At 35.9% G+C, this 25,630-nt stretch overlaps 1 protein-coding gene across 2 annotated transcripts; it reads right to left on the bottom strand.

Moving 5' to 3' along the window:
- Positions 1 to 1,014: 1,014 nt before the first annotated feature.
- Positions 1,015 to 23,700, bottom strand: LOC139120069 (major facilitator superfamily domain-containing protein 10-like). 2 transcript variants are annotated; one of them, XM_070684146.1, is made up of 15 exons: positions 23,560 to 23,700; positions 23,281 to 23,466; positions 17,293 to 17,715; positions 16,456 to 16,552; positions 13,412 to 13,515; positions 12,294 to 12,452; positions 10,489 to 10,680; positions 9,907 to 10,003; positions 9,056 to 9,167; positions 8,657 to 8,712; positions 8,176 to 8,228; positions 7,131 to 7,221; positions 6,497 to 6,544; positions 5,624 to 5,713; positions 1,015 to 5,097 (listed from the first exon to the last, which is right to left on the bottom strand). In XM_070684146.1, the coding sequence occupies exons 3-15, from the start codon at positions 17,611 to 17,613 to the stop codon at positions 4,991 to 4,993; spliced, it is 1,527 nt and encodes a 508-aa protein (XP_070540247.1). In that variant the 5' UTR covers positions 17,614 to 17,715; positions 23,281 to 23,466; positions 23,560 to 23,700; the 3' UTR covers positions 1,015 to 4,990. The 2 variants fall into 2 exon arrangements, with proteins under 2 accessions (XP_070540247.1, XP_070540246.1); XM_070684145.1 differs by having other exon boundaries at positions 23,281 to 23,699.
- Between the last annotated feature and the right edge of the window lie 1,930 nt (positions 23,701 to 25,630).

Here is a 25,630-nt window from a genome sequence, read left to right as displayed (position 1 = left end):
TCTGTGAATTTTCAGATTAAAATAGAGTACACTGCACAGATTTCAAGTTGTTCATATGGACATGACATTCATAATTTCATAATCATGACTTTATATTCCCATGGACCAACCAATAACTCAAGGGAAATAGGGTAAACAGGATGTGTTGATCAAGTATCTTATTTACTATATGCATTAATTTGTTGATACGACGATAGAGTATGTCACCATGGCTTTCATTTCTTCTTCATTTCTCCCAACAAGAATGTGATTATTTTTTCACTCAAAAGGTTTGAAAGCTCCACTCTGGAATATCATGGCATACATTTCTGCAATCGCAAGGGTACAAATCAAACACATCCTTTGCAAAAAGAAATGACCTTGATGTAGCAAATTAATAGTTGCCAGTGAAGCGAAGGATCTTCCAAATATTATAAAAATATGTGGATTGCCGGTTGTGAAACCATAAACTGCTGTGAAAAGCCCAAGCGCATTTGTTTCTTGTGTAATTGGGGTAACCCCTCCAACCATGACACACATCTGGCTTGGTATTCCCAATCATGAATTATTAACACACCTTTAGCATAGAGGGTCTTTGCATGCTACCAATGTAAACGGAATATGCCCTGGTTAAAACCCTTTGAGTGCCAAAGTCAATTTTTGTCACCCTTAAAAAATATCGCTCGGTCAATTTTTGTCAGATTTTTGCCAAAATTTTGATAAAAAACTGTGGCTGATGCAATATTGTGTACATTTGGCCAAAAATTATCAGAGAAATTATAGAAAAGTTCATAAAAATTGGTAAAATTTGCACTCAAATTTTGGTGGGGAAAAAATACAGCACTCAAAGGGTCAAGCATATGATCCAACTCTCAAATTGATTCCATGATTGTCTAAGTTCACAGAATTTCAAATTTATAAACAAAAATTAAACAAAGGAATCTTCATATAATCTAGATTACAGCAATGTGCAAAATGTTTCCTTAGATTTCAAGGAGTTGACTTAACAAAAGACAGGCACCGGTACATTGGAAATTGATTTATTATATTTTATTGCCTTGGGATACACACAAAGACAAGCCTTTGCAGACTTTAAGTTCATTTTACAATTGCAATGGAAGACTGAATTTTGAATTAAACTTCACTCCTGCCATATTTCTGTACACTGCTGAAACCTGCTTTCAGAAAACTATAATTCCTAGATGAAAAAATTTGCATCAATACAGACCATTTATCATGATTTATGAAAATAGCTTTCTACTATTTTTTGCAATTTTCTTATTAGCAAGGCAGGACAAGTCATAAATTTACTAAGCACATTGTGAAAGAGTACTGTGTTGTGTAGAAAACTGAGGTTGTGAGAGAGGCTCTTGAGGCCCTACTTATGGTTAGGGATGAACCATTACATCTTGGGGGAGGGTATGACAGAAACATGTAGCTTTTGTATCTACATCTCTTGTAGTAAATATATTCATTTGTGACTTGCAAAAGTGGGAAAAAGCCGAATTTATTTTGGAAAAGGAGGTATATTCTGCACACTCAATGGATACAGCTTCACATCAAATATTGGAAAGTGTAAAAAAAATGTTCCTCTCTTCTTCTGACCAACCCCAAGATATATTGGTTCATCCCACCAGCACTGCAAGGCAATGAGGAATATAAATGGCAGGAACTAGTGATAGAGTAATGTATACATCAAATGACAAAAAACTAATCAAATCAGAATTGACACACTAAAAAGTGTGTCATATTACAGGAATGTTGGCGAATAAAGAAAACTGGAGTAAATAATAATGCAATATTCATAAGTTGATAACGTATACAAGGAAAAAAGAATATGTTGACTATAGCGATCAAACGTTCTTTTTCTACACTTACATAACATGTAATTATAATAAAAAAGAGTAAAAAGAGTAGAGTTGAACATGAGTTGCAAATAAATATTTGACATACAGTAGACTTTGCATTAATTGCCAATCAACTTACAATCAAAAGTTGCAAAGAATACTCTGCTAACTGGAGATATACTTCTGCCATGTTTATACTATGAACAGTATGCATCACTGAGAGTACAATCTTTACAAACTGAGTGCTCATTGTTGATTGGCGTTAAGCACAGAAACTAGACTCTACTGTTTAAAGCCAGCTAATATTATTCCAACAGTAAAACCTACACTATTGATGCGACGATTGATGACCGTGTAAATGATAGAGTTCTCTTGAGATCAAATTTGAGTTGATGATGTAGTCATCACTATTGATAACAATGTCAGTAGTAAAGATAAAGATACAAGAACAATTTTATTGGTAAGTAGAGACTTTCTCAAAGTGTGTGAGCATCTATGCATTATTGGTACAGAATACAGAGAATCTTTCATTAAATTGGATTTGACTTGTTCCTGAATACATGTATATAAATTGAAACTAAAATGACAGCCATTATAAAAGGTGTTTTGTTTTTCAGCATTTGAGATTTTTGTCACTGCCTGTAAAATTTATGCCTGATGTTCCAGAGGTAGAAAAGATACTGGTTGCCTAGGGCTGATTGTTGAATGCTGTGGACTATTTTATTTTCACTGGAATTTATTTGAGCTTAAAAACATATTTTCAGCGTTTCACAATGATCTTATTTTCACTTCGTCTAGTCTGACTACATGCAAAGTCTAGAAAATTAAAATTTTCACCTGGATTTTAGAGGAAAAAAGGTCTAGCGAAAATAGATTGCGAGTGAAAATAAAGTATTTCACAGTATACAAGATATTCACAGTGCTTTCTTTAGGTAAATATGCTTTAAATGGACATTGTGAACTGTGATACACCTGAAGCTAGGGAGATTTGGAGAATTGATCAGAGAACAGTTCTGAGCTGAGCAAGTTTTAATTTTGATCTGTATGTTTAGCTATAAACACGTAGGATATGTGGATTGTCAGTGCAAAATCTTGCGACAAAGTGTAAGTAAAGGGTGTTTGAAAACACTACACTCTTGGCTTTGTAAAATTCAACTTTAAAAGGTGTACAACAATAAGGGTATTCACAACACACAGGAATTTATGCCTTCATACGTCGACAAGACTTACACTGCCCGATGAACTTGGACATAATTCCTTGGTCTTTTCTGAATACGACATGTAATATTCCTGAAGTTTTACAGTTTAAATAACTTGTGATACAGCAGCACAAGGAAAAGTACAAAACTCAAATTTGCATTCATGATAATATCTGAGCGCTTTAGCTACCGAATTTCCTGATTTTTGACCAGTTCAGTCAATATCCTTCATGCCATCAGAGTTGATATCAAGTTAGTGAAACTGGAAAGATTCATGGTAAATGTTTCAGGTTAGAGTGTGAAATACATATGAAACATACATATGAATGTGTAAAACGAAATACAGTGTTGATTTAAGTTCATCTGAAGGTTAAAAACATGCAAAAACATACTAGTAACAATAGCAGCATAACACTGTTACTTAAGAATTCAAAAATAAGATGTCCAAGAAATGCTCATATTAAGTTTTTTTTAACTGTGTATCTTTTATAGAAATTATTTTTTAAGGTTGGCATAACAAGAGACTAATTGAAAGGAGTAGAGGTGTATTGTAAATGTATTAGTTGCCATAGTAAGGTGAAACTGTGCACCTGCTAAATTTCAACAACCTCTACATGTTCAAACAGGGTATCTCATCATGTACTGTATTCCACTGAAATCTGTAAGCTTTCCCAGAAAATGATCTTGTACAGAGTGAACAAGTTGCTGACTTGCATCGATCATATGTTGCCAAGAAACATCTTACTGGACGTTGTTCCAGGCAAACATGGAATACAGTGTAATAAAGCCTATAATATTTACCCTTTCATGGTAAAATTGTTAATTAATAAACTTCATGCTATGATCCACAGTCACTGAAAATTCCAATTTGGTCATAATGAATCAATTTCCTTGCGTGTTTGTCTGGCAAATCCATGGAATCTTCCATGCAATATCAGATTTTGAAAACAGATCAATTTTCCAAAATTACAAATTTTTGCGGAAAACTCAATGAGTACCAACGGATTTCAAGGGCCATGCAAACACTGTCCCATGCCCATGACCGACTGTTGATAGGTATCCTGGTAATCTTAGGGTCTATGAACACTTATAATCCTCTACGGAATGTGGTTGAATACCTGTCTAAGAAAACAACCAGCTCTTCTAAAAAAATACCACAGATCTAATCTTTAAATCAGAGTTGGTTAAGTCTAGATAATTCAAACAGAATTACCAGTCAAATTAAGCAAAACTTAAACAAAAGCTTTTTAAGAACTGTAAACTCATGGGAGAAACAAGATTATTGACAAAAGAAATTTGCCGCACAGATCCGATCAGGCACAATGTGTCTGCTGTTTGTGTCTTCAAAAATCTACAAATGAGAACGGTGCTACTATTTACTCTGTGAAAGACTTCAAAACCAGCCATTTGACCCTGCAGAGGATGAGATGACCACTTCTTGCCTTTTTATCCCCTAAGTCCACACTCACCATTGATAATAATGGATTTGAGTCCATACTATGGCCTGTCAAGAGGCTAGACACAATCTCAAATACAGGAATGTAAGCCACTCTTAAAAAAAGATGCATATTTCAGTTGGTTGACAAAGGAGTCGACACAAGTTAAATTAAATTGAACAGTTACTCAAATATTTTTTTTGACGCATGCACCTATATCTTAATGGTATAGTCCAAATTTCTAAATAAAGAAAGGGAAAAGTTGTACTTTTTGAAAAGTATAGGAATGGTGCAGTCTTGATGAATAATTACGAAAATGAAAATAAGAACATTCTGATGATAGATTACATTTTGTCTGTTTGTGATAAAGATTATTTCAGAATGTTGCATTTCTTTGCAAATCAAGATTTTGACGTCAATGAAACAACTCTGTATATCAAAAAAACCCTGAAACTGTTTGATTGACTGATGTGAAAGTTCAACTATCAAAAGAGGAAAAAATATCAGCTTGGTTCTGCTTTTGCTGCCATTATGCCATTGCCTTTTGTGGCTGTACCTTCATCAGTAGCATCATGGGAATTACCAGCAGTAACCCACCAATCATGTAGCAGAATTCTGAACCGATGCTCCAATAAACTGTAAGAGATAGATAGTAAATGATTATATGTGTGTTTGTGTGTGTGTGTGCATACATGTATGCATGTCCATAAAATATCTCTATCTCTTTACATAGATTTATGTATACTATATGCATATATGTGTATGTGTCTGTGTGTGTGTGTCTGGGTATCTGTGTCTGTGCATACATATACACAGGTATTACATATTTAAGATTGTAACCTTTTTATATTAAAAGACAAAGTATATATATATATATATATATATATATATATATATATATATATATATATATATATATATATATATATATATATATATATTTGTATATATATATATATTGTGTGTATATATATATATATACAAATATATTATTATATATTATATATATATATATATTTATATATATATATATACACATATATATATATATGTATGTGTATGTATATGTATATATATGTAATTTTTGTCTGCTGATGACTGCAACAAAGATATTATTGTACAAAATCAGTTGAAAAAAACCAAAAGATAATTGATGACTTACTTGTGGATGCCGCAACAGGTCCTACAGCTCTTGCAAGAGCTCCAAGTGATCGGAATATTCCAACTACAGTTCCCTTCTGGTCAGCATTACCTGCCAGTAAAGAAGACCACAGTTAGGAATACAGTTACTGAAATGATGCTGAAAATGTCTTGATGGAAACTCCTGGTGTAGTGTCAGTATTAAGTTTATTGACATGTATTGTATACAATATTTGTATACTAAACTATACAAGTTTTCACTGAGACAAATTCTTATTGAACATTTATGTTGCAGCTGAATTTCAACTCCAAGAGAGAATAATTGGTGATCAACAAAACTTCCAAGGCAATTCTTCACAAAGCAAAGCTCTTGCAGCAACTTCATACATCACAGCAAGTGTTTCAGTCAGTGGTTAAGAACATGAAAATTTTTAATGATCTTTTTTATTTTGTGTTCTATTTTTGCACTATGATTTCATGTTCAACCTCAAATGGTATGTTGAATTATTCAGCACTACGCTTTTGAACTAAGGATATATACATGCATGCTGTTTGTTATTTGCAGACCTGGAAAATGCAAATCTAGACTAAAATTCATTTGACAGTATCTTGGCACTCATTTATGGTGTATAAGACCCTTGTGTATTATCAGCCTCCAAAATATCACATTTGCAGAGATAGAATAACATTTATTGCTGAATTTTACACAAGCACTGTGAAATCTATCGAGAGTAACCCTATACAACATTGACAAAGTTTCATATAATCTAACTGATAACAAAGAATATTCTGTATAGTCAGCAGGACAACAGTAAAACATCATCATGAGAGACAAATTTCACCATTCACTTCCGCAGAGATTTTCAATACATATTACACACACATGCATACCTACCATAAGAAGACACCATGGTAGTCATGCATGGAACCACAGTGGCAGATGCTGTGGAGTGAAATTGTAAAGGACAGATGTAAATAAACCACTGCCGCAGGATATGAACATTTCAGCATAGAAATTGGATATTGTATCTAACTCTCTGCAGCACACATGTGAGGAAGCAATATACAGTCAGTGCATCCATGATTATTATCTAATATTTGTTTAAAAGACAGTGATAGTTCTTTCAAAACAGTATGTTTAAATCAAGACTATCAATTTCCAAAAATTACTCATTTATGAAAAAAAATTTAGCAGGCAAGATTGTTCCAGGTACTAGGTATAGCCCCTGGGTGATTGAAAAGCTATGAATCGTGGTAGCCTGCATACAAACATATCTATCTCTGGATCAAATTATGTGTACGGCATCATTGCAGACAAAATCTGTTGCTAGGCAACCACCTAGCAACAGTATCTATGTACAGAGATAAGCTCTTATTGCTGTAGGAATCTGTCTCACTATTGATGAGCAAACATCAATTTGTCTATTGTGAATGTTGTTCACATGGGTTTTGAAATTATGGTACGACCGAATGTCATTATCTTTCTAGGACGACATATTAGAAATATGAAAGTAAAAAATCATATTTACCAAAACTGAACAGAGCAAGCCCGATATAAAGTACTGCCTGACTTGAAGCGAATGCAATTATGATGAAGGCTGGTACAAGTATTAACATCCCCTGCAAAGCAAAATATAGAGAGCACAGATGTTGAAAATATTTGACTTCAGGGAAAGAAGCTATGGCTAACAATGGAATCGACTGGATTATGCAAAACATGCTGGGTGTCCATTCAGTGAATCTGATTTGTCGTTGTCAACTCAATGGTGTTTTCTTTTTGTTGCAAGAAAATCTGGCATGTGGTTTACATTGGTACAGAGCTGACCAAACAAACTTTGAAGAAATTCTCAAATTGTCTGAATCAGTTCACTTATCTTGAAAGTGACATGGGCACACAGCAATTAAAAAACTTTACATTAACTTGTCAAAAAACAACAGTACCACAGTACCATAATTGATTAAAGATGTTTGCAAATTCACATGAAATATGGGCACACATCCACTATAGTCTGGCAAATAGCCGATTATCATTTCATCGGCAAAACCTTACAATAAACAGATATCACAATAAATAACCAGGGAGGTACTGTAAATAACCTTCTAATGTACAATGATTTCGATGGCAAAGCAATCCTTTCATCACACTCTTTACTCAGACTTTTTTGTGAAGTTTGATTATCAGTAATATTTTACCAAAATATCTAATGCTGAAAAAATTGTTGCTGGTATACATTTTCATACACTGATGGATAGGCAGATAGGATAGACACAAAAAATGGGTTTAAAATTGGATATCTTCTCTGAAAAGGACCACCATACTGAGGTGTTCTCCAAGCAGAAAGTATGTCAACCTGTTTCCTGGGAAGAAAATGTGTTTTAAAATTCAGTTGCTAGGCAGCAGCATAGATGATGAACGATGATATGAGGACACAAGATGGCTGCATGAATTGCAGATGACTGTGGTGGCATGGCATGACAACATGACAAATGGAAATGCCCAAAATTAAAATTTGACAATTTATTAACAAGGTGTCCTTCATACATCAGTGACAAAAGCATCAAATGATTTCTCACCCTCAGAGCAACTTTCTTTTCTGCCCCCTGGGGTACTCGTCGACTGTAACCACCTGGCATAATTGAAAAACACGTACACATGAACAACATCATACATCGATAATCAGAATACTCCATGGCAAATTTATGAGAGTATTATGGAAAATATAACATGTAAGGGATCATGAATCGCATAAATGCTGTACTAAATAAATCAACATATTTGTGCGAGTCAAAAACACTCAATATCAAGCTGTCATATTATATTCTCAATTAACAGTGAGACATTTTGGTACAGAAATTCACTTGGCATGTTCCCTATGAAGGAAACTGTATTTGGTCTTCTCTACAACATGTGAAATTGCCTATTGCATTTATGTCACCAGGACAAACTCGATTAATATTTATGATACAGTATTCTTTGCATTACATGTGACTAACACAGCTGTCATTGAATTTTCTTTTCATACTTTGTTTGTTTTTGTTTGTTTGTAGAACTTACCTTGTACCAGTGCCATGATCACACCGATGAAAAGAAACATTTTGCCTTGCTCCATGCTTTATGTGAAAAGAAATTCATGGATTAGTATATGTGTAAAATTTGCTTCAGCAGAAAATACTCTGACAATAGGTCACACTAATGGTGGACTGTAACAGTTGCTTGGGCGATCACAGACTTCTGCAAAATTTCTTTGGAGATAATATTCTATTGGCAGTTTCGTTGCAAAATTCAGGTGAAATTTTTATTTGTCATTGTAGAGAAGAGCATCATGAATAACATAGGCCCAGCACCAATCAATAGACTGGGAGGAACATTGCCTCGTTATTTCAAGAAATTCACATTGAACATAATCTGCTTCAAAGTACAATAATCACTGAACAAAATTTTGACAGCCTTTACCTTGTGTACTGAAATCTGTTATGGACAAGGAATGTGAGAGTGAATTCAAGTCCAGAGTAGAGAAACAAATATAAAAAATAACTTCTTCCAATTTGTCTTAAGGTTCCAAGATCTGAAATCGATGACAAAAAAAACAAAGGTCAAATATTTTGCAAGAAATTTCCTTTAGTTGCAGAAGAAAGCATTTCTGACATGAAATAATGTTGTTCATTGAAATTTACGTGAGAAATTCCTTTACGTTTTTTTGTTGAATTTCCATTTAGATTTTCATCTGACATCATGACACATGTACTGGGTGTTCTAGTACCCTGTAAAAAACTAGCTAAATAAAAGTGAAATAGTTATTATGATATTCTCAGTACCAAAATGACAATTTGGCCACCTAAGTTAGTATTAAAAATCTCAGGGGATCAATCATATTTTAACATGGAGGATTTCTACAGGTAAAACACATAAGATTACAGAAGCAGAAGTAAAGCTTTAGGTTATGCAGGAATTTTATCTAAGATTTGCCTAAAAAGTAGAAAAGATGCATGAGTTTAGCCAGTTTCATGAACAAACAGAACTTTTGCTGTGAAATTGATGACATTTGCATTAAATGTATTTATTAGATCACTATATCTAACTCTTGCCTCGGTGAAAAATTGACTTTTTTACCTACAATGCATTTCAATATCACATAGTTTGCAAAATTTCTACAGCATTACAGGTAATGGTACCCATGCAAAATTGCAAAATCAGAAAGGCCACTGACAGCCAAATTTGATGTATATATATTGGTCCAGTTTATTTGGCATCAGTGCGAGGGCCGTAGAATACATGCATATGTAGTTATAGATATGTAGACTTACCCTTTTCTGGACATCTTTTGACGGCAGAGAATTGAAACAGAGCATAGGGACTCAATAAATTATGTGCTTCTTTTAAGCTGCTACTAAATGATGGGGCCTGGTGAAAGAAAACATAGAGAAAACACCATAATACAAATGACCAGTAAAATTAATGAAAAACAATAAAATTTCAAAACTGAAAATTTTGTAACTTACCGGGTAGTTGTATGAAAGAGAGCATACATGAAGAAAATGGCCATTTTCAAGTGTGTGATGAAAACATGACAAAATAAAATAATACACAAAATCATTCACTTATAAAAATCATCTGGTGCATCAAACGATTGTCAAAAAGATGAAACTGTAGCAAAAGTGTTGAAAGTGTCTACCGAGCAAACCATACAAAGAGCTTCACAGACGTAAACACTTTTCTTCATCATTAAACATCATAATCTTCACTGATTACCTGTGGTCTCAATCAAGAGATCTCTCCCAGACGGAGATGAACTTTTGATATGATAGATATATGTGAACATGTAAAATTTACAGTAAAATTTCTGTGACATTATCATCTCAAATCATCAAAACTTTGTAGCAACTCACCCGTTTGCCAGCTGGCAGGGTCTCTTCAAGGAACACATAGAGGAATACAACATCTAGAAGTGCAAGGCTGAGTGCAAAGAGTGCTGGCATTGTGTAGAACTCTCCCTGTCTGAAAGTAGCTATCTTGGCAAAGTAAGCACCAATTGAAGGACCAAAGAGAAAACCCAAAGAAAACGCTACACCTATAAGAGCCTGAGGACAAAAAGAAGAGCATTTTTTTCAGGAGTTACTTTTCTGCTTGTTGTATTAAAACTATCATATATTTGTCTCTAGCTAAATATCCACTGTTTATCACCAAGTTTCGGCAACAATTCACAGTGCATCTAGAGTCACCGATGAACAAATTTAGGCAACAAAATTCTGTACAACGACAACACAAACCTGAGAAAGTGACATTTTAAAGGGGAAATTTACCCATACTTTCTTAGGTAATCAGGTCGTTATTTAGTGAAAAATAAACAAAATAGCGTTGGTTTCATTCACTTTCACTTGCGCGTATTAGCGCAGTGGCCAAAAACTGAACGCACGGAAACCGGAAGTGACGTATCAAACTTGCTAGTCAGAGCGGGTTCAAAGCAAGGTCACTTATAACCCAGCTCTTCTACGCCAAGTGGAGTACGCGTACGCGGTACGCAAACCTCAGCGCTCGACTGAAAATCATAATGGCAAAGATAATCGGTAATAACTTCAAACCTGAACGAGCAATCAATGATCCAAGACTGACATCGTCAGAAAGTTACAGCGACTCGAGTTCGGAAAGTCACTATTCTAGCTCCGATGACGAAGTTCAAATTACTGTCGGCGATCAATCATGCCTGTCATTGTCAACCCAATCGCTGTGAATCATGCCGACACCGAAGTAATGCCAATGCTCTAAAGAGATCGACATTTAAAAGTGCAAGCATTTTTAATGTGTTACAGAACACCCTGATGTAGCCAAGATTAGTCTAGAACCAGCGGTCTTGTCTACAGCCTCCCGTTTCTAGTGCCTGAGCGTACGCACAGTCCCATATGTACAAGCAAAGCACTTGGGGCTGAATATGCCCCGGGCAGTTTTCTTTTAGGCTTGTAGTTCAGTAGTTGGACTTGCAACTTTCACTAAAAGCATCCCTTCTAAAAGTGGTATTCGCAGAAAACTTTATTTCTGCTTGACTTAAACATCGACACCGAGTCTTTGGCCCCTATATTCTGTACCCGTTCTACACGGTAAGTGTGCAGCTTACAGTTGTACACGTCGACTGCTTCAATGACCAAGTTAACACATCACTTCCGGTATTTCAGTACTCTGCTGTTTGTTAGCCAGTGAGTGAAAGTGAATAAAATCGACTCGAAAGCCTTTCAATGACCATATCAGTTTAATATTCCAAAATTAATTTTCAGGGTAAATTTCCCCTTTAATGAAAATGATGATGAAAATGTTACTTCAACTACAATCATCATGATTTAGACATCAGAATTTTTCATCTGTACCATCCTCATCATCACTACCACTGTGTAACATCCTTACTGCAACTTACTGAAAATCAGTGCCAACAAAATCGTAGTCTGTTCTCAAGTCTGATAGTCTCAATGCAAGGCAACGTTCAGAATGAATCATATGTTTCTGTAGGTGATGTAAAGGTCATCTTGTCATGATCAACAATTTAGCTGCACTATGTGACTACAATTCACACGTCCCTTACACTGGGTAACTAATATACAATACAGGTGTGTAGGCACCTGAAAAATCGATGATCCCAGAGCTTGGATCAGTGGATTTTCTGACTGCCTGGCCTTAAGCATTGAAGAAAAGTGGCCTGACTTACCATTCCCTTGCCTCTGTTTTTGACAGATGACGCATCAGTGACTATCGCTGTACTGAGGCTAACATTTCCTTTGCTAATCCCACCAATAATCCTAGCTATAACAAACACCGTGAAATTTCTGGATACTGCCCATAAGGCATATGATATTGCAATGCCAACCTGGGAATAGAAAAATCAATACCGTGAAGACAAATAGAATACATTCAGCTAGATACACAGATTTGATATTGATTTTTGAATTTTCTCTTTGATCACAGATCCCTTAATTCAGTGGTCTGTACTTTGATTTATTGAGTTTTATATTGTATCTGAATATGGTCACTTTTTTACTGGAGTAAAGGAACGCACAGAAATGATTTGGGGAACCTATCAACATTTCAGTTGCATATATTTATCAAGGGTAACCCTGCTAACATTACAGAGGACCCACATCAACATTAACCCATGGCTAACTGCCCCTAACAAAAACACAGACAGTCACCTGCTGCTAACAGCTGTTTCCTGATCTTTGTTTAAAAAAACCAAAATAGTACTTTGAAGCTTTATTTTTTCACATTTTGGGATCTTCACATTTGTTCAACACCAAAGTTTGATCAAAGGTCTGTGTTGTTGACAGTGAGGTTTGGCCCGGGCACAGGGTCACCAGCTAACATTCCAGTTACTCTCATACAATAGAACATTTCATCATGCATTTCAAACAATTGTGTAGCATTTGCAGTAATCATCATAAATTCCTGTATTGAGACAAAGATTCATTGTGTTACGTAAGTTGGTTCAATGTCAGATTTGTCAGCAGGACAAACCTAATACAAAACACGGAGTAATAAGAAAAGTGAAGTGAGGTCAAAGGTTATGCAGATCAGTCCTGACTCAGAGTATAAAGATTAGCTTCCAACATTGCTACCGTAATATGCATGTATTGTTGCACTCTACATGCAGTGATTAACAGCGAAAATATCCGAGTCATAAAAAAATAGAATTCAGAAATTCATAAATCTTTATAAAAACAAAATTTACAATATCACAACTCTATTAACATCTGGAAGGCTGAATGGATTTTTGTACTTGTATTTTGAAGTATGAATGATACAGAAAGAGCTAACCCTGCTGACACTTACCATACATAGTAACATTAGAGGCCGTCTACCGTAGACGTCTGATGCTGACCCAACCACAGGACTTGCAACAAATTGCAGAAATGAAAACAGTGATGATATAACACCTGAAAGTAAAACATAAAAATATTTGAACTGTGATTTTCATTTGTGTATAGTAGAGCATAAATTCATCATTTTGCAGGATTAATCCCATGTGGGCATTACTGGTACTACCAGAAGGTGGACCAACACTCAATATACAAATCCTGTCGCTATGAAATTAGAAAGTATTGTATTGATACAAGCTTGTAAACTTCCTAAAAATAACTGTTACGATAAAATAATTTACAGTACACTTTTTGTATGTTTTCATTGCTTTCAGTATCAAATTTTGGTTACAACCTGTATTTTATTTGTCAAGGTAATTGAGAATTTGGACCAGTGTATTTAGGACTATATACACAGGGTTGAATTAATGGTTTATAAAATAGGGCATTTATTTCAACCTGCTGTCAATATTGCTACATGAAAGTAGAACAAGTGCACATTTAAACCTTTCATCCCTATTTCCTTGTGTATATGTCCAACCTTGCCATAGAAAACAATGAGACTGGGTCAAACTATGGCGGTGAAATGATTAGAGGATATTATATAATTACTAGGCATCAGCTTGGTTTGAAATTCAGTGTATTGTTACAGTAAATTTCGTTTCATGATACGTGATTTCTATTGTGGGCTTGGCTCCTTTCCAATGCTACATCACATACAAATCACACACACTATGCAACATATGTGTGTATTGACAAGGTAAGACACAATGTGCAACACCTAAATTGGTGAAACAGTACGGGTGCTAATCACAATAACAATGCGTACACGAACTTCCTTGTATTCACATCACGACTCTCAGTATTTTCAAGTTTGTCAATATTAGCACTTTTAGATGGTAACTGTCAAGGAAACTCAAAACATATGTACACCTTCCCTTCTGCTGCTACCAAGTCTGGGAATGTAAATAACATGTACCATTGGCTGTGAGAAAATTCAGTCATTCTAGGTCGGGAGCTGGCACAGTTTGCTTATTTTTTGTGACAACTTTTCCTTTACCAATCTGACAGGTTCCGTCTTTCTCGGCAGTTAACCTCAATGGTTGTAGTTTGACTGACTCTTCTCAGAACATTGTTTTTTTGCGTAAGACAGACCAGCAACTTTGGCCGGCGGCTGGTTCCATTGACTGGTGAATGCAACATACAGTGAAACCTGTCTAATAAGAACACCTTACACCTTCAGGAATGGAAAAAGTGTCCTTATGCCGGACAGGTGGAATTCCAATCAAAGTTGAACTTTTGGTTTGATAAATCTGTCCTTAATGCAAAGGTGTCCTGATTAGAGAGGTGTCTGTGAGGACAGGATTCACTGTACTTGAGTGATATAGGATGCATGCTGGGCTAGAAACCTATACTGTAGGACTGCCAGACTTTCACTCACATTGATACTGGTCAGAGACCCACTGAATAATGGATCCATTTGCTAGCACCTGCACAAAGAATTTCACCATTCACTTTATCAAAGTTACCTGTGCTATACCGTAAACGTTGAAAGCATCTAAAATCACTTTCCATTTTACCTTAACTCTTATTCTGAAGAGTTTTGAAGCAGCGACATGTTGGATGTACCCACACTCATACCTGCTTACCTAACCAACTTTACATATTTTGACTGCAATTATTACATACGTCTAAAATATTATTTACTTTTTCACAATCTCTGAAAATTCAAGTGGGAAGGCCATTTAATATTTGATAACATGAAATCCATTCATTTTCAGAATGGTGTGACGATTACAGAGGCAGAGATGATTTATAGACATATTGGTAGCAGTCGGTTTTGTCACGCTGCCAGTCAGGAAATGGTCATTAATGACCTGGAGATTTGTTACCATGGCGATCCCACTATGTATAAACAACAGAGTCACAGCTCAGATACACTTACAATTACAAAACTTTGGCAGCTTAATGAAATTGGGTATTTTATGACAACAGCAAAATGGGGAAGTGTTTCAGTTGTAAGCTTCAGTTTGATGTGGCATGTGATGTTAATCTTCATGCCAAAAGTTTCCCAAAGGACAAAATTATGACACTACTTGTAAAATGTCATTCTCTCAGACACGTTCTTACTTAAATCAACAGACACCAAGGGGAACAAATTAACAATAATACTGCCATTTCTGTACAAACTTTGATCTACTTAAGAGTAACTTAACACTTGCAGCATATTGGATTAAAATAACCAATTCCACGAAAGGTATACCTAAAAATTATCTCTACTGCATCTTTTCTGACATGTACATACTGAGTCTTTTACTTTGATTTTATTCAAAAAATTTTAAGTATTTTCTTTATCTTTGTGTGAATTTGACAGATAAACTTTGATTTCTGCATTTGAAGAGGCCAGGAATGTTAAACCTCTTTTTTCCCATCGATATAACTTATTGTCAATTGATTTATACCACATGGCATTTATATCACATCAATAAAACTTCAAAAAATAATGAAATTTTTACGAGTTAGGCTGCTATCAACAATACGAGTATGTTTGAGATCACCATGTGCACACTCTGTCTGAATCCTGACTTGTCTGTGTCACAGCATACATCAAGAATCAGTATTCAACATATTTTTAAAATATCCCAAACATTTCAATGGCTTGAAATTTGTTTTCTAATGCAAATATAAATGGGATTAAAATCCTACAATATGACTTGGGCAGTGATGCATGCAGTATGTCTGTATGAAATAATATGCATCTACAGACCAGCAATTGCTGACTCATTGAAGACAATCAAAAAAGATGGCATTCCAACTGTATTAACCCGAGTAAATCCTAGATTACTGGTAATCCAAGCAAGACAGAAACCTGTTTCAGTCACAAGAGAAAAAGTGAGAACACACCATAAGGTCTTGATGACCACACGACACATTCATAAGGTATGCAATACTGTACACCATATGTTTTACCAGGAACCGAGAATAGTAATTGTATTGAGTCAGATCTAAAAAACCCACCTCCAAACAGTACAGAGTTGTACTTTTCAATGTTTGGTACACCAATGAAATCCCGGAAACTGTTGACTTGTGATACCAGCATCTGATACAAACCATCCTGTGAAAGAAAAAAAAATATGATAAAATACACATTTCCAATCATTTCAAAGGCATTTAAAGTATACTGATACTGTAAAATTTTTCATTAAACACTGAGGTGGCCAAATTTGGAAACATTTTCTTTTGCCACCATCTGTCCATTTCCTGAAATTCACATTCTTTTAATGGGCACACATACAGAGTATTTTAAAAATTCTACAGGAGTTCAAAAGTACAGAAAATGATCCTACACATGGTCTCAAACTGGCTTTACGACTGTTAAACTTGTTGGTTCCAGTGCACCTTTCTGTACTTTCAGCGTCAGATGTTTAATTTCGTACCGCAAAGCCACAAACTAAATTGCTGAAAATATTCATAAATCATTCAAAAATAATTAATTGACAGCAATACTTTGAATATTCCTTTAACAAATGAGTTACCATGGACATAGATTTCAAAGATAAACAATTACAGCTCAATTTATTGAAAAAATTGCCTGTACATGGTGGCTTTTCATGAAAGTTGAAACACTGTTGCATTGGACAGTAACACTGCTATGATTTTGCATACTACTGCTAAAATTTGTTATAATTTTAAAATATATCAAAATTAATAAATGCACGAGAAAAATATTACCGTACGGTACGGAATGAAACATTTGATGTATGAATAAATTGGTCAGGGCTAAAGAAAAGGAAAATATATACAAAGAGGTATCGTTGAACAATGTATCACAGATATCGAGAATTCTTAACTCACATTACTGTTCTTTCCATAGTAATCCAGTAGTGATGGCAACAACGGCAGAATAACCGTGAATCCCAACAAATCAATCAGAAGTGAAATAAAGACAATATAGAGAATCCGTGGTGAATCCGTGCGTTCAGAAGTGTCTGAAGCTGATTTCTGCACATTTTGAATGTCTCCGTTTGTGTTCACAGGTGTACTGTCCTCCGAGAGATGACCGTTCGCACGTCTTCTGGTCTCCATGATGTATGTGTTTCTGTGGACTCTGGCAATGTCACAGACTGACAAGCTATTCTTAGAAATCCCACAGTTCAGCTGTGCAGCTGTTGGCATCAAAGTCAATGCGCTCTGATTGGATCACCGGTGGTCGGTACTTGTGATGTCAGGGATGAACTGGTAAAGGTCTGTCTGCTGTCTGAGTGGACATGTGGACACCTGTGAAATACAGAACACGCATGATTAAGGTTTCTTTGTAAAGTAGAATGTATCTAAGGGACAGACAGTCAAACTCCCAATTTTTCACAATACTTTGTTGATATTTTGCCTGTGTACATTCATTTTGAAGCTTGTGAAATAAATGAGATTGTCACAGTCTTGTGTTTTTTAAACTAAAAAATTTTAATTTTTCCCAAATTTAATTTTTCCCCATTGAGATGACATAAAGAGAGCGGCCATTGTGAATTTCACTAAAAGGTAAATTTTAGGTCATTTGTTTCTCCGTTACAAAAATTTGCATATTGAGCCATGACTTTCCTCTTGATTTTGTAAAAGAATGGTTTTAAGTTTCCAAAAGGAAAGTTTGAACGAAAAAGTTTTTATCTTTCAGTATTGAGGTGTGAGCATATTCTCGACAGCCACCATATAAATCACAGGAATATGCATGAAAGTAGGCCTCAAACAAAATTAAACAGGCCTGTCAAATAAATTTAGTTTGCCATCCTTCTTTTCACGCCTGTTTTCTGTTAAAGTGGAATGTGCCTCAGGAACAAATATTCAGACTCTAAAACGTTTACAATATTCTTTTGGTCTACCACTTGTGGGGGCTTCGTTTTGGAGCGCTTTGGAGCAAATTAAGCTATAACTGGCTTATTTTTGTGAAGATTCGAAACTTTATTTTTCCGCCTAGAGTTAATACAGAGATGGTGGCCATTTTGAGCTTCAAATGTCGATAAATATTGGGTAATTTTGTTTTTATTACCAAATTTTACACAGTGATCCTTGATATTTTAGTCTTGATTTCAATAAAGAATGGTTGGAAGTTTCCTTGAGGAAAGTATGAGCAACAGTTTTAGTCATTTAGTTTCGAAGCGCACACTACCATAATGCAATTCTACAAAACGGACAGAAATGGAAAGCCTAATCCTTTTAATGCTTATTTCTGACATCAAGTCAGCAATTTAATCTCTGGGTCTTAATTCCTGTTTTAGCAATGTAAGACTTTGTTGACGGATTCAATCACCAACCATCTGCCACATAGCACAAAGGGGAGAAATACATCTAAATATATGATACCAGATAAATTCAGATACTGCAACGCTGGATATCGAACAATAAGTGAACATCTTGTCAGATTATCAGTTTTTTGTCTGATTTAAAACGGCTTAGAGAAGGGAATGTGTGAATATCTCATAGCATTTTCAATTTTCTAAAATATTCACAGAGTACTCTGTGTACTGTGTTACAGATTGCTCAGTTTTACACATTTTCTTGCATCAGGTCCCGCTGATAGAGGGACTGTGGTTGTATCAATACAAGGTGTCTGTGCTCCCTATTTTCGGCTAAATCTTAAAATACAGATGGTAAAAAACAATTTTTAAAAAGTCACCGGATTATCACATAAAGCAGTGTTCAAATACAAAAAGTATGTAATGCTTTGATCATTTTTTCAAAGACAGCCTATTTCCTGTGACTCACGGCAAAACCACAAATCTGATGCAGCGTTTAGGTATTTTTTATCACAATTATTTTTATATGACTTGTTCTATGATATAATAGACTAAAACAGAGAAAAGTGGGATGACTTTAAATCCCTTCACCCCTGTTTCCAAATGTAGCTGTCCAATTTTGCCAAAGACAACAGTATAGAACTGGGCTAAACCATGCTAATGATGTAAGATGATGTAAATTTATTTCCACTTTTAATCTTTCTACAATATTTTGTGAAATAGTCTGAGGGGTATCTGTGACTTGAGTGAAACATTGCACCACCCCTCCATTAACCATGGTTTGGACCAGACCCATTGTTTCCAATAGTAAATGTGGACCTGTGCATGGATAAATCAGGGATGAAAAGATTAAAGCCTGCGGGGAAATGCTATATTCAGTTATTACATCAGATTTTACTACATAATTTCACCCTGATAGGGCATCCAACAAACAAACAGTTGCAAGCAAACACAAGCTGATGCCCGCTCTATCAATACTTTAATCTCCAAAATCACCAATCTACCACATTTTGTGGTCAAAATATCACTACACTGATCCAAATGTCAAAGTGCATTATAATCAAATTGGCTGATAATTCAACACATGAGACCATTTCACAGATTTTGCTGAGTGGATAGAAATACATTGTTATGCAAATGAAGCGGTACTTTTATCTGGAGCATCATTATCTGGTAATCTGGGCTGTGATTACAAGCTCCACTGTGCATTTATCAAACTGTCTGGCCACAAAGTTAACAAGACAAATGAAGCAAATTCCTTTGGTTGTCAAGGATGCATTGTTAGAGCAAATTTCTCACCAGTTTGGCTATGTATAACTTGATTCAATTTTTCTTATGAGAAAACATTACTGTATATTTAACATAACAATAACTTAAACAGACCAGAAATATCACATGACAACAGGACTTATCTTGTCAAAAAGAGAGGCATTCATATCTCAAATGCAAGATTCTAGAAACTGTAATAAGAAATTGAAAATGTATTATTCAAAATCTGTTGATTGAAGAACTTCATCACCAGCCTTGAGGTGATGTAGCCGTCCATCGATTATGATTCTCACAAGTCATATCACTGATTGTTCTGACCGTATCCCCTGACAGCCATTCTCTCTGCTAGGACAGTTCAGAAAGCTTTTAAACCTGTTAACCCTAATCGCCATGTGAACTAGTCCATAATTACCATTGATGACAATGGGTTTGGGGAGAACCATTGTGGTGAAAAAGGTTAAAAACTTGACAAATATACTTTTCCTTAATGTTTAACCCTTTCACTTCCATTTTAATCCCTAAAAGGTCCAACTTTACTGAAGAAAACAATGGCATTGGTTCAAACCACGGGGTGAAAGGGTTAAAAGATGCAGGTACATGGCATATCTCAAAACCAAAAACTATCAATCAAATTGGAATCTTAGATGTACCACAGTCCCTCCACCTGCAGGGACCATGGATGTACATAAACTTTGTAAACTTCAAACATACCTTTTTCCTATAACTTGCACAGAAATCACTTTGACCATGACATACATTATTACCTCAACAAAATCCTATCCTTCCTGCTTTGTTATTTCTCAATTTCTACGTATCCATGGATAATTTGATACTGAGTAAAACACAATATTAGGTATGCAGCAACTACTTTTTGGAATGCAATCCTAACTCACATTAATGATATCTCAGCGAGAAAACTGTTTGTAGCAACTATAAAGATGTACCTAAACCATTAACCAATGTTTGCATGTGAAGATTCTGTTTTGTCACATATTTAATATTGTCTTCACATCATCACTGCATGTAACCAATTATAACATTGGCCTCCTCATCACTTACACAGTTTCAAACTTTATTCATGGCCAAGAAGTTTTCATAATGAAGAATGCCAGACTCTGACAAGCTAGAAGTCACAGACAATTATTGCAACTTAAAGTTAACTTTCAATTATGTTTCAGCAATTTAAATTTTAAATACCTTGGTTGCACAAACGGTGGGATGCGATAATTCCTGTAATATATCAATACAGTCAAGGCAGTGCTCTCTGTACTTTTGCTAACTGTACCAATCATCCCCAGACACAAAACTGACTTACTGGTGACATGATAAAGGGCATTGTTATTTTCGTAAGTCCACTGTCTGAGTACACCAGGATGACAATAGCTGGACACAACCATTAAAGGTCGTCTTTGAAGTCAAAGGGCAAAGGTCATCATCATGTAATTGCAGTCTTTCATGTGCTGCTGGGCATGCACTGCTTCTGAACGACCATTTTCAAGGATATACCAGTAAATGAATATTGTAGAGACACAAATATTTGCAATGTTTATTTGGCGTTTTTTCCTGTCACTCAATAAAAAGTAAAGAATCTCTGACCATATTGCCACAGGCAAAATGAATAGCATAGATCACTAAAGACTGCACCAAAAGTTCTTGTATAAACTGATTTTGTTAAATTTCAGATATTAACATCTAGTCTTCATGAGTAAATCAAGATCATTTTTTCAGGATACACCTATAGCCATTTTTATGTGTACATGGTCAGATGCAGTCTAACTGGAGACGGGAACAATACACAGAGCTGGAACTACCGTATGCAACTTTTGTCGGCTCAGAAAGGTCAAGAAGCCGGTATCCAACAACTGACGTAATAACAGTAAACAAAGCTGAAGTCATATAAATTATACTTGTATAAAGCAGACATGCTAATACAAAAGACGACATGAATTGAAATGACAAAATACATGTTTATGGGTCCATAGAAGAACGGTTTAGGTGCTTTTTAGTTGTTGGCTTGGAATGTTTTGACATGAATCGGATTAACATTGAAAAAAATCAGTGATACATTTATGACTTCCAAACAGCCATTTACAATCACTGTTTCCAAGGAAGTGTGAGACATTGCTTATCAAAGTCAGCACGTTTTCTGTGAAGGGGAAGTATGAATGTTTTACACTAAGGCGGAAACAGACTCTTGTTTATTGATGAATTATCAAAACTTTCAACACAGAAAAAAACTAAAGAATAACACTTTACCACATGAAGCATAGTTTTTTCGTGTTATCAGTATTTTGTTTAATAATCAGAAATATTTTCGAACTTTTGGATGCACTACAGGATATACAAATGTCAGTAAGAATGTATCTCCCTGGAAAATAGTTGAAAACGTCATTTGTCTGCAAAAACTTTCAGAAATGTGGAAGTTTATTACGATTATTCAGACTTTCAAACTTTCAAACGATTGTTTTCCTCTTAGCTCTGCCACTTGTGGGGGCTTATTTGGAAGTTCTTGGGGTAAGAAAAGTTTTCACTGACTTAGTTTTTCGAAAATCAGGAATTTCACATTTCCCCTCAGAGCTAACACTGCCGACATTGGCCATCTATAAAATTCAAATATTAGTAAATATTGGGTAATTTGTTATAACTCTATTTAGTCGATGACCCCAAATCATATTCTAGTTTTTTAAATTGAATGGTTAAAAGTATGCTGGGGGAAAGTTTGAACAAAAGTTGAATCCTTATTTTTTTCAAGGCACTAACTACCTTAAACCTAATATGCTGACAGAGAGAAACAAAAAAAGATCTTATATCCTCCATCACTCTTTTCTTTAGGGGACACACCTTATTTCAAATTAACCCTCACTATATCCCTCTCTTAGCTGATTATCGGTCCCTCTAACCGTTTTTTTTTCCCTGAGTGAAAATGTGACTGCACTGTAAGAGAGGGGCTCTTGCATTAGGGCGACAGGCGTTCGGTATGTTTTCCTAACTCTTCTCTCTGCAGGAAAAGTTCGTATTAGCCATTACAAATCTTCCTGTAGATCCGGACATCGCACTGTAGAACCCCCGCTTCATAGCCTGTGTTGACGTATCGGTATATGATTACGAAACTCGGGACCGGGTTATATACGCTACACTGTCCGCACTTTCAGAATGATATACTGTCCATGTGATAGCCACAACCACTGCACTGTCACAGTGTCAGTTGTAGAGCATAACGATAAGCGCTATCTACCGGTAGTGTAGACTTTGCCGATATGCCATTCTGTAATACGATATCACTTACCGAATTCAATGTCTTTCTCAAACTGTCCTCTGCCGGCCGCCTTGACACGAATACTGCACCCAAAACTGAACGTTGAACTTCAGTGTCAATAGTACATGTGAATGTCACTAAACCACAGGCGTGCTGTTTTCTGGGTAGTTTCTATAAGTGAAGTTTATTCTTCGTTTCGACGTTCTCTTCCGTAGCCTAATCACCAAGGTAAGAAACAGAATTATCCGGCCTGCCAAGAAAACTGCACGTTCTAGTCGAAAAATAAACACAAATCCTTCATTGAGTTACCTAGTTAGATGCGGAAGGATCTCGGCTGTCCAAAAAACACACTCATGTCACGATAAAATGAAAACTTTCGAAGAAATCTGCCGCGTTTTGACAACATCAGCGTTTCTGATGGCCACCGTTGTAATAACGCAACTCATTAACATAATGGACGGTGTCTGCACATAGAAAGTGGTGCATCTCAGTCTGATGCCGTTGATGGCGTTGCTCACGGACCAATCAGCGATGCGGACGGCGTACAATTATGATAATGAGTGCGTTATTACAACGTTGGACGCCAGAAATGCCTAGTTTGTCAAAACACGGCAGATTTCTCCTGAAGTTTTCATTTTATCGTGACATGAGTGTGTTTTTTTGCACAGCCGAGATCCTTCCGCATCTAACTAGGTACTCAATGAAGGATTTGTGTTTATTTTTCGACTAGAACGTGCAGTTTTCTTGGCAGGCCGGATAATTCTGTTTCTTACCTTGGTGATTAGGCTACGGAAGAGAACGTCGAAACGTAGAATAAACTGCACTTATAGAAACTACCCAGAAAACAGCACGCCTGTGCACTAAACCTACTACTGGGAAGAGTCGAGGGCACCAGCTGAATATTCGCAGTTGTCACAGGGGTTGGGCAAATATACCGTAGTTTCAAGCAAAGTCTGTGAACTGAGCTCTAGGCAGAGTACAGTTTGTGACTCAGTTCAACGGAACCGGGAAGTTGTGAATGAAAATATAGCCCATTCTGATTTCACCCGAAATCAAGACACTTCCGGTTTCTTGGAGTTCGCTGGTTGACTGGAGAGGGCGCTCACATGTGGGAGGTGCAGGCTCACTTGCGATCACCACTACGTATACATTGTATAGGAAAAATATCGATGGTTGATTGGTTTATTATTTTCACCTGTCAATATGACACTGTTTAAAATGTCATTATCAATAGGCCTGTACAAAAGACAGATATCATCTTAATATGTATGGCAATTTTTGACATACTTAGAAACGGAACTCCACTTGAAAACTTATTCATATTTTACAAATAGTCTTTGCATAACTATAGCTGCTGGAATAATTGCATCGCGGTCACATTTTCCAGCAGCCTGAATTTGGGTCTTGTATTGCAGCAATGCGAGACATACTTTTAAGTATCGGTACGACACACTAAAACTTTTGCTAAGATTTGATTGTCTCGAAATAAAGCACAATTCAATAAAGAACGGAAAACTGTACAAAACCGCTACATCATACCAACTGCTTTACAGCACAGTCCGTTCCACAAACCGGATGGACTATGATTACAGAAACATGTGTTGCTGAGTATGCGTTGAATACTTAAATTATTCAATAAAGGATCGGCTGATAGGGTGTAGTTTTTTACTTTTAGGAGTGTGACCCTAGGTCATCTGAGCGGGAAAAAATGCGCAAATGAAATATCTTAAAAACCAGGCATTTATACGACTCTGAGTTCTCCAAAGGCAGACATACAGATGACCGTAGGCCTATAGGCTACAAAAAACTTTCCCCGTGTTATATAGTCATGCGAAAAGGGAATAATATGTAGACATTTTTTTCAATTTCATTCTGCCTACAAGTATTCAGCTTGAATGCAGCCTCTATTTGCTTCCGGACTAATACATTAAATTGCATTTAAATAATACATAATACACTGCGTCGGCAAGACTGATATTTTGTGTTTCAATATGGAAAATATGGAAATACATGGAAAACAAATAATGAAAATACCATCGAAAGCTACAGCTGTTGTCTGTGTAAGGAAACTAGAATCGCTTTATGCTATACCCAGAATATAATTCAGTATTGGTGCCGGCCACAGATCTCCAGTTGAGAGAGTTCTGACCCTTAATGTTGTATGGCATGGTAACTTGACTATTACGATTGAAGTAAACTCTACCGTGCTGTGAATATATGGCAGAGAACAGATCATATCGGTCTTGGACGAAGCTTTCCATCCAATCTGTACCAGCCTGCCGTGAAAAGGAATGCACACTACACCATCAGTTATTCAATCGCCCTCTTCGCATAAGATAAGATAAGATAAGATAAGAATAACTTTATTGTCCAAAAATTG

This window comes from Ptychodera flava, chromosome 20, assembly GCF_041260155.1.
Source record: "Ptychodera flava strain L36383 chromosome 20, AS_Pfla_20210202, whole genome shotgun sequence".
NCBI classification, from domain to species: domain Eukaryota; kingdom Metazoa; phylum Hemichordata; class Enteropneusta; family Ptychoderidae; genus Ptychodera; species Ptychodera flava.
The sequence above is the reverse complement of the archived record's forward strand: the minus strand, read 5'-3'. Positions and strand labels throughout refer to the sequence as shown.

Coding starts and splice junctions, on each gene's coding strand:
- LOC139120069 (XM_070684146.1), bottom strand. CDS start 17,613: ATGCCAACAGCTGCACAGCTGAACTGTGGGATTTCTAAGAATAGCTTG. Junction 8,713..9,055: donor AACAGATTTCAGTACACAAG/GTAAAGGCTGTC, acceptor TTTCACATAAAG/CATGGAGCAAGGCAAAATGT. Junction 8,229..8,656: donor GATCATGGCACTGGTACAAG/GTAAGTTCTACA, acceptor CAATTATGCCAG/GTGGTTACAGTCGACGAGTA.